Genomic DNA, 9,772 nt, shown 5'->3' with positions numbered 1-9,772 from the left:
AACTGGATCCCATAAACAATGGCCTGCATTGTGTAGTGGCTGGGGAGGAATGTTGATCAATTCTACTTCCTGTTCTTTTTATCAAACTTTAAGGGCATTTATGTTTGTAATAGGTGGGGGGAGATGCTCGTATTAGCACATGAACTGTAATTGGCATCTCCAACAGTACATTATAAATTTACTACTACATTATCAGCCTAGGTTAAATGTTCAACTCTTAAAATGGTGCATAAACTCAGAATCTTCTGCCTTTATTGCAATAGTGGTTACTAGTTTAGTCAAATTGTAGTCACAGTGAAATTAAACTCATCTACACCAAGTTTCATTGACATTTCAGTGAGTGTTTTGGGATTACTCTGCATACTGTGTTGGTGTAAAAGCCCTAGGTTATACACCTCAGTGTGTGTAAATGGCTTTGTAATATATGGAATTATGTGTACTATGAGTACCAGTCTCATTGGGGCAGTTAATTTTCTGGTAAGATCAAAAATATTAGAATTAAGCTTTTAAACTTGGCATTGAGTCAAACTTTGCTTATGATGTATTGTAGCAGGGGAAAAGCTCAATATGGTTCAACTCTTTCTTGGAGATGGTCTTAGACCCCTGCTAAGTGTATTTTGCATGACTTCAAATCTAAATTCAGCCAAATTTCAAAGTGCTTCAAATCAGCGTTAAATGCTTATTCTGTGTGTCCATATAAATGCCTTTACTCCACTTCTAACTACATAAAAGTGCACAATTTCTCTGGAGAGGTAAAACCTGAATATTAGAAACCTGTTATTAACAACAGAAAGGTCCAACATGAAAGAAAATGCTGCGGATGCTGGAAATGCAAAATAGCATCAGAGAATATTGAAAATTCTCAACAGCTCTGGAAGCATCTTTCACAAAAGGTTATCAATCTGAAAAGTTAACATAAAGGATGTTGGCTGTCATGGGAGAGTCTGGGAACAGTGGGTATCATCTCAGAATGAAGGGGTGCCAATCTAAGACTGACAGGAGGAAGAATATCTTCTCTCAAAGGTTGAGACTGTTTGGAACTCTTTGCTATAGAGAGAGGGTAGAGTCTTTGCATATATTTAAGGCTGAAATTTATTCTTGATCGAGGGTAATGGGGTAGGGCAGACAATTGCACATGGGGACTGTCAGAGCTGCCATGATCCTATGAAAGGTGGAACAGGCTCAAATGGATTATCAGCCTTATCCTACTCCTGTTTCTAATGTAGTTTTTAAATAACTTTTTGCTTCTTTCGCCAGACCAACTAAGCTATAAGAAGTTACATTCAGTCAGCTCCCCAATGATTCAGAAAGTGCGGATGATGGGTCAGTGCTTGAAATCTTGAGGTATCTGGATGTAGGTTTGCTCGCTGAGCTGGAAGGTTCATTTTCAGAAGTTTCGTTACCTAGTATGTTCTCAAAATGTCTGAAAATGAACCTTCCAGCTCAGTGAGCAAACCTACATCCAGAACCTCAACCTGAGCTACAAATCTTCTCAAAACTCGCTATCTTGAGGTGTCTTTAATTCTTCCAAATAGTGACTGTCAAGTGGACTCTGTCAGCTGTTTCTGTTTCTGTTTTATCAATCACAGCATCTCAATCACTGTCCAATTCTTTGATTCTGTTGGTAACAACATTTCTGGGGTAAAAAAAAACAAGACTACTAGGCAGCACCTATGAATAGGAGAAAGTGAGGACTGCAGATGCTGGAGATCAGAGTCCAGAGTGTGATGCTGAAAAAGCACAGCATTCAGGCAGTACCCGAGGAACAGGCGAATCGACGTTTTGGGCATAAGCCCTTCATCAGGAAAGGGGTCATGCCCGAAACGTTGATTCTCCTGCTCCTCGGATGATGCCTGACCCGCTGTGCTTTTCCAGCACCACTTATAAATAAAAAAAAGCTACCTGTTCATACTGATTTACCTCACTCGCTACTAATTGGGCAGCTAAATATTCACAACACAGTGAATAACTCAGCAGGTCTGGCAGCATCTGTGGAGAGAGAAAGGGAGTTAATGTTCCCAATCCGGTATAATTTCTTCAGCACTGTTTTTCTCAACAGATTCTGTGTTTTCTTTCAACAACACTCGTAGCATTTTGTGTGAAAACCGAAGTCAGTTTGCTTCGGTGAAGAATTATTGACGAAGACCTTGACAATTCTGCTCTTCACCAAAAAGAAAATGAAATAAAATCACATTGAATAAAAGAGGCAATGGCTGCTGAACTTTTACGTTGGCATCTAACAAAATATGTTAAATCCAAGCAGATCATTCCTGCACAGTTCTGACAAAGGGTCTGGAGGCGGAAATTCGATTGATCGCTCCACGAATGTTGCCAGACCTGCTGAATTTCTCGAGCAATTTCCGTTTTTGTTTCAGATGATTTCACAGACTTTGTTGACGTTAGAAATCACGAATGGTATCCTGAATAATATTCCTTCCTTGGTCTGACTCACAGATTGTGTCACCTCTTCTTGTGTTCATGTATCACCATGTAGCAGATAGCGACGTTATTAAAGCTCATTGTATTGCAAGCGTGCACATGAGATTTGCAGGGCCCAATGTTGTCAGGTTTGAATGAGCGTTGCTCCCAGTTCACATCCTGGCACTGTCTAACAGTAAGTACCGTTCACAGTTTGAGGGTCACTTTTCAGGATATGCCAGGATTTTTAAAAAACCCTCCTCATCCTATCTATCGAAGCCTCACGGCAGGAAGACACAACCGTTAAGTGTTCAATGGAGTGTGAAAGCTTCTGATGAAGAGTCACTGGGACTGGAACCATTAATTCTGCTTTCTTTGCAAAGATGCTGACAGAGCTGTTGAATTTCTTCAGCAGTTTCTGTTTTTAGAATATAGAATGTGGCATAGTACAGGAACAGGCCCTTCGGTCAACCAGGTCTGTTTTGCTTCAGACCTCCTGCAGCCTCAGCTTTTCTTTATGTTTTATTTTAAAGTTTAAAAGGTGATTTGTTAAGATACTTGATTAAGCCGCGTTCAGGTGCGTGAGGCTTTCTGTCTGATAGATGATAATGGTGGTAGGATTGCTTATCCTGAGCATTTGTTCCAGACAAATCAAAATTAACCGAAGCTAAACTTATGAATAAGCGACTCACAACTATGCTCCAAATACTGGACGGGGCCAAGTCTGTGCGGAGGGAACACTAGGTGGCACCATTGTATATCAAATCTGCCAGTATTACTGATTATCAACTCAATCTCCCAGCGCCAGAAATATTCTTAGAAGTCATTATTTGAAATATGAGGTGCATTTTAGCTTGTAGTGCAACCGTGTGATAGCGAAAATGTGTAATTTCTCCGTTATTCAGTAGCATTTGCAAGGAACGATGCATACACTGATCTCGGGAGTTGAAACAATGTAAACTAACTTTGCACGGTGTTTTCTATATGACTTAACCACTGCGTGATCTATAAGGAACAGGAACCCGGTTCAGTTTGTCTTGTATTTGATTATAATCCATGAAATATTGTTTTGAGATTCAGGGAGAATGCGAAATAGTTTGTGGGGGGGGGGGGGTGGGGATGAAGCTGAAAAGAGTAAAACCTGAAAAAGAAACCAAGTTGAACATCAGTTAGTGACGGAGTTTGCTCTCAGCTTCACGGACAGAGGCCGTGAAAATGTCTCCTGTTAAATATTCAGGAAGGGGGGTATACAAGCACCACCTTACATTAATGTAACGTTTGATGTGAAATATTACAAGATGTGGTAATTTGTAGGATCTGTCATCCTAAAATAACTAGCCGGTCCCTTTCCTCAAACTTTGTGCTAATCGCTTGCAAAATTCCGCCGTTTGTTTTCTGTAAGTTTGTTTCCCCTTCATTCACTTTGGAGCCGAGTTATTTAAGTTCTCCTCAAAGCCCGCGAGCGAAGAGATCTTTCCGGGGAGCCTGGTCGATGCTGCGCACTGTTTATTTGCCTCAGTCTCCCGGTCGGTCAGGTAAACGTGGGCGGGGGAGGGAGGGTGGGGGGAGAGGGTCACCCTGTCGGTGTCTGGGTCCATGCGGCACCGCATGTTGGTGTCACTGCGTGCCCGCGGCATGTACAGTCCGGGACACCTCAGCTCGTTTACCTCCCTCCCTCCCCCCCGCCGTGAGTCACTATGTCAGCGGTTTGCAGCATGTTCGGCCTCACTGTGGGAAGGGTGTTTCGCCTAGTAAGAAAGGTGGAGATATTCTAGATGTTGGCGTCTGAAACCATGGTAAAACCAGCAACACATTTTCAGCTAAAACCAGCAACACAGGTTTAAACCACACCCAGTTCCCTGCAACTAAAACACTCAGTTGGGAGGCTGCACTCAGTTGGAACTGCATATATATTTTTTAAAAAGTTGGTATACACGGTTTAAAAAGTTTATGGTTGTAGATTAAAAGGGTTTGGATATTTGTATAATCCAGGTCCGATATATTGTATCGACCTTTCCTGTAAATTTTAGCTTATTTCAGCTTTCAGCACAAGTTTCAGTTACACGTAGCCATGACAATAAATGTGGCTCGAACAGGAACGAGCAGGACTCCTCTCGCCTCGCTGTCTGTTTTTTTTTCCCCTTGCAGGCTTTGATTTTTGAAAGAGAAAAAAACTGTAGAATGTCAAGCCGGCGCGACCACACCATCTCGCCTCGCCCAAGTAGATCGGGTCTCACCCTATTTTGTCTCTGTGTGTGTGTGTGTGTGTGTAAGAAATCAAACCAGTTACAAACGAAGAAGTGCTAGTCGGAACTTGCTCCGAGTTCTGTTTAAATTCTTCAAGCCCCTCCAAATGAGTGCTTGCAGGGAGCATCTACGAAAAAAAAGGCAGACACTTTTAATAGTTGAGGAAGAGGGATAATAGACTTGGCTCCACAAATATGAGCGTGGGAAGTCTGAAAAACTTGGACTGCTTTTCTCGGCGACATCTGTGGAACCAATAAGCTTCCTGTATCCACCCTTCGGTTCCATATAATTAGGGGTTTAAGCACGCCGGGCTTGTTCGCTTCCATCAGTTTGGTTGGAGTTGCTGTAAGGATCTCATCTCCTTGGTGCACAGTGATGTGTGCATAGTTTGAGCTTTGTATTTTTTTTAAAAAAGTCTTTCTTTTTTATTTTAAGAAAAAAGAGAGAGAATCTGGTCGTTGGGAACAATGAGTGGAGCCTATGAAAAAAAGCTGCCTGCCCTCCTCACGGACATGCAGAGTTCGATGGGATGTCACCCTGCGAAAGATTCTCCAACCCTCCCAGAATCAACGGCGACAGATGTTGGCTATTATAATGCGCAGTCCTGTCATCCTCAACATGACTACTACTCGACATCAGCCTATTCTCAACCGGTGAACCACTATTCGTACCACCAATTTAATCTGAACAATATTCCGGGGCCTGGCTCTTATTCCCAAAAACCCGAGTATGCTTACAGCAATTCGTACCGTCAGTACAGCCATTTCAACAGGGATCCGCAACTATCGGCGGCCGAGAGAGGTAAGGTCTCTTGAAATTCCCAATTGCGAGGATCATTCCAAGTGCAAACTAATTGCTGCTTCGTCATATATAATGTCGCATTCCCTCGCAGAAAGAGAGGGTTGCCTGTTTGCATGTTAGAGGGAGATTGTTAGTCTAGTCTTTGTGCGTGAATGTTTATACCTGACGGAGTGTTATAGAAAGCGATAACACAATTTATCAGACGCTGTAAGGCCCCCTTTGGATGAGCTGACATGCCGTGCAGAGATACCTGCATCAGAATAAAGTATCTAACTTGATAGACAACACACACATTTTCACTTCACTCTTCGGCTGACGCCGTTTAGATCGACAGTAAGGTGTTACCCAATGCTACAGTACACTTGGCTTTGTTAAGGCTTGTATTGTAATCTTTGGAACCATCCATGGTGACCAAAATGTTTTAAGGCGCGAAATAATTATAAGGATCTTAACCAGGCACATTTGACAATGTCAACCAAGGAATGACAACCCAAAGTATCTAAGGAAGTTAAGTTCTCGACTAAATTTAAAATATCACTTTAAATTGGTGCTCAGTGATACTAGGAGTTAGTCAAAGTGAACGCTTCTCATGAAGCAGGAATTTGGTAGACCTGATTAGCTCTTTACGGTAACATTTGAACCTAACAGGGTTGCGAGACAGGAGTCCTGGGTTCGAGCTGGTGTTAAGACCAAGACTTGTTTTCAGCATTTGATGGGAACGAACTTGCTTTGTTCAGGCTCAGGCGCATTGCTGCTTTACTAGTTTGTGAAACATCAATATAACAATCGTACATCGTGATCGGGAAAGTTGAGTGTTAATTTCTAGTCAGCGATAATGCATCTTGTCACAGCTCTAAAAGGGACAAATGCAGATTAGAAAATTAAAGCTGGCCACATCATTTCAAGTTGCACAGTGTAAAGATTGCCCCCAGTCCACCTTCCTCATTTGGGCACTGGTCAGTGCTCTGTATGGGGATGTCTTCTTTAATCCTGCCATGATTTTATTTCTCTATTGGCCCACTATAAAACATAAAGCCTTAAGTAAACAAAATTATCCTGTATATGAATGACGTGGAAAACATGAAAAGGGATTTCACTATTTAAATTAGATAATAATCCTTTGGGTTGTATCGTGTAATAATAATTAACAACAATAATAATTAGCAGTTTCTCCCCTCTTTCTGTAATTAGTATTATGCAAGGAATCATTGCCTGAACTAACAGAATAGCAAACTGAGCTTTAAAAGTATCTTTCTATTAAACAGTCAACTATTCAAGTTGCATTCTAATCTTCTAAAGAACTCTACAACCCATTTGATATACTTTACATTTGCAATTTGGATGAGAAGGAAAAAGAACAATTTTGTTTTAGCCTTGTGTGAATTTTGAATTGCTGCATCGTGTTTTTTTAATGATGTGAAGTCTCAACCATTCTGTGAGACCATGTTTAACTTTTCTTTGGTGTGTGCTTAAGTTTCAGTGAAAGAAGAACCAGAGCCTGAAGTGCGAATTGTGAACGGGAAACCTAAAAAGATCCGTAAGCCCAGGACAATATACTCGAGTTTCCAGTTGGCAGCTCTGCAGAAACGCTTCCAAAAGGCACAGTATCTGGCGTTACCTGAGCGGGCAGAACTGGCAGCCTCTCTGGGACTTACGCAAACACAGGTAAACTCTATTCACAGTATCGGTGCACCCACTGCCTTTACATCAGTACCCTTGGGCTAAGGCTTAACCTGGGAGGGTGCAATAAGTATCTGGAGTGATTGCTCCACACCCGCTTTACTGCTGAGACAAGTCACCTTTCTTTCTGGCTTATAAACAGGTATACTAGCAATATATACAATGTTACCTGAAATGGTTTTCTCACTACACTGCTTTCTCCAAATATTTCTCACAGCCAATCATTACCATGCTTTGGTTTCATTGCCTTTTTGAGAATGCACCATGTAGCCAAATAAGTATTCACTTATTTATGGGATTTTGCATTTTTCACTGTAGGTCTTGTTTCTTTTTCATTGATTGATCATTGCTGTCCTATTGCCACTGGAAAAGATAAAGTGGTGTAATGATGAAAGCTTTTACATAACAGTTTGCAAAGTAAATTTGTAATCAGACATTAATATAATATTATGTTTTTAAAATAGCAAATTTATTAAATCAGTGACAAAGAGGGAAAACATCTGGCATTGTACCTACCTGCAATCATATATAGTTTTCTACATAATAAAAAAAAGGCATCAACACAACAGTATGAAAATATTTCAATCAAACATATTTCAAAAGCCTTAAAATGTGTTTTCCACATTTTCTCTCCGTGTGTGTGTACATACATGGAAGATTTGAATGAGGAGGGGTGCAGCATGAGTTCGGATTAATACTGATTATAGAACAGAATCTATGTAGTAAAATGAGCTTATTCTTTGAAAGATTACAGGGATTAAATAAAAAGTACTAAAAACTGAAAACTGAAATAGAAGAAATGTCCTTTAGTCTAAGTGACCATAAAGAGGCAAATCTTTCCTGTAATAATGGTTGTAGTTACATATTTCTGAGAAGTGATTTTTATGGTATCCTTTGTTAAAATTTGCTTGCTTTCTCTATTATGCTAAATAACAAAGACTTAACCACAAACTTCATTTTTTAAAATTTTCTTTCCCACCTACTCAGGTGAAAATCTGGTTTCAGAACAGAAGATCCAAGTTTAAGAAGTTATACAAAAATGGAGAGCTCACAATGGAGCACAGTCCTAACAACAGCGACTCGATGGCATGCAATTCACCACCTTCTCCAGCCGTTTGGGAGAGCCACAGTTCAACTAGGAACCCCATCAAACATCAAACCCCTCATAATTCATCTCAGAGCTACCTGGAAGACTTTAATCATTGGTACCCACCCCATCCCTCAGGCTCTCACTTAACAGCAACAAACTCACTGCACCAGCCACCACCTCAGAGTACTGGAGCAGTCTATTAAAACTTTTATTTTTACTTCAAAAACCTTGAAACATTTGAACTTTTGATCTCTTGCTGTTTTGGAAAATGACAACAACAACTTGCGTCTATATAGCTCCTTTTAGTGAGGGGAGGGGGGTGAGAAATATGCCAAAACTCTTCACAGATATGTAAAAATAAATAAGGTATGTAGTGAATAAAACTACATCGACATTGCAGAAGAGCCAGGCTGTAAGTGAACTAAAAACATCAGGAAAATGGAATAAATTTCCAGCATATACCCCCATTCATTTCTATAGTAAAACAAAGCAGTTTTGTACATAATACCAATAACTGTATATGAGGAACAAAATCGAGGTATTTTGTAACTCTGTCAGTTGTCAGATCTCCGCTGCACACTGAACTGTTATAATTTTCCCAATTTCAGTAACACACAATTTTTTTGCATTCCTTTGCCTATGTTTTGTTATATTATTTAAGTTTTTTTTGATCTATTGGAGTGGTTAAATTATTACTGCCTGTATAATATTAGAGAGTAGTGGCCAGTTTGTTTGATGTAGCAGATATATTGTATCCATTGAACGATGTCCGATGCAGTATGATTTAAAATATGGTATTCACTGTAAAATGGGAATTCAGTTTGCAATAGATCAAACGATGGAGTACAAACTGTGGACAAATAGCAGGAACTCTATTTATGATGCTCCATCAGGGTATCTTTTTTCTAAAAGAAAGTGTACATAAAATTTTACACTCCAGCTATAAAGTAATAATTAAGAAAAACCTTGCGGGTAATTTTTAAGAATATATGTGACACTGGGAGGAACTCCTCAAAATCATGAAAATTTCATTGCAACTATTTGGCTTGTAAAGAATGTCCGAGAAGCACCAAGCTCTGTTTTAACTTACATTCTGTTTTGTAATAAATCTTTTAAATGCTTGTCTGACTATGTCCTTGAGAATGTTAATAATAATAAAAAAAGTCATCATTCCACAACTTGCTTCCATATTCTTTATTTAGGAAATAGAAATGATGACAACTTGAAATCTGTTGACAAGATGGCTTATTCTAAACTACACTCCGTATTCACACTGTGGTCTCTTTTTTTCCCCTGAGTCGCCATTAAATAATTAAATATTCACGATCCGCTAAAGTTGCTTTCTTAACCGGAGTACCATCTCCGACGTTACCCCCAGTTGTACAAATTCTAGAAGTTACAATTTAACAGGATGGTGACCCTGGGTTACACCTGCATTCTACTAAGATTGAAAGGCTTGGAAATGTGACTAATAGATGGCTTACTTTACCGAAATGGCCCCTTTTCCCCAACAGGGCTGGATACAATGTCGGAATA

General features: G+C 40.0%; 1 protein-coding gene across 1 annotated transcript; it reads left to right on the top strand.

The window, feature by feature from the left end:
* Positions 1 to 3,895: 3,895 nt before the first annotated feature.
* Positions 3,896 to 9,414, top strand: dlx3b (distal-less homeobox 3b). Its single transcript, XM_060848513.1, has 4 exons — positions 3,896 to 3,953; positions 5,101 to 5,466; positions 6,941 to 7,131; positions 8,134 to 9,414. The coding sequence occupies exons 1-4, from the start codon at positions 3,911 to 3,913 to the stop codon at positions 8,437 to 8,439; spliced, it is 906 nt and encodes a 301-aa protein (XP_060704496.1). The 5' UTR covers positions 3,896 to 3,910; the 3' UTR covers positions 8,440 to 9,414.
* The last annotated feature ends 358 nt before the right edge of the window (positions 9,415 to 9,772 follow it).

The sequence above is a fragment of the Hemiscyllium ocellatum genome, chromosome 32, assembly GCF_020745735.1.
Source record: "Hemiscyllium ocellatum isolate sHemOce1 chromosome 32, sHemOce1.pat.X.cur, whole genome shotgun sequence".
Classification (NCBI taxonomy): Eukaryota; Metazoa; Chordata; class Chondrichthyes; order Orectolobiformes; family Hemiscylliidae; genus Hemiscyllium; species Hemiscyllium ocellatum.
This window is presented reverse-complemented; position numbering and strand designations above follow the sequence as displayed.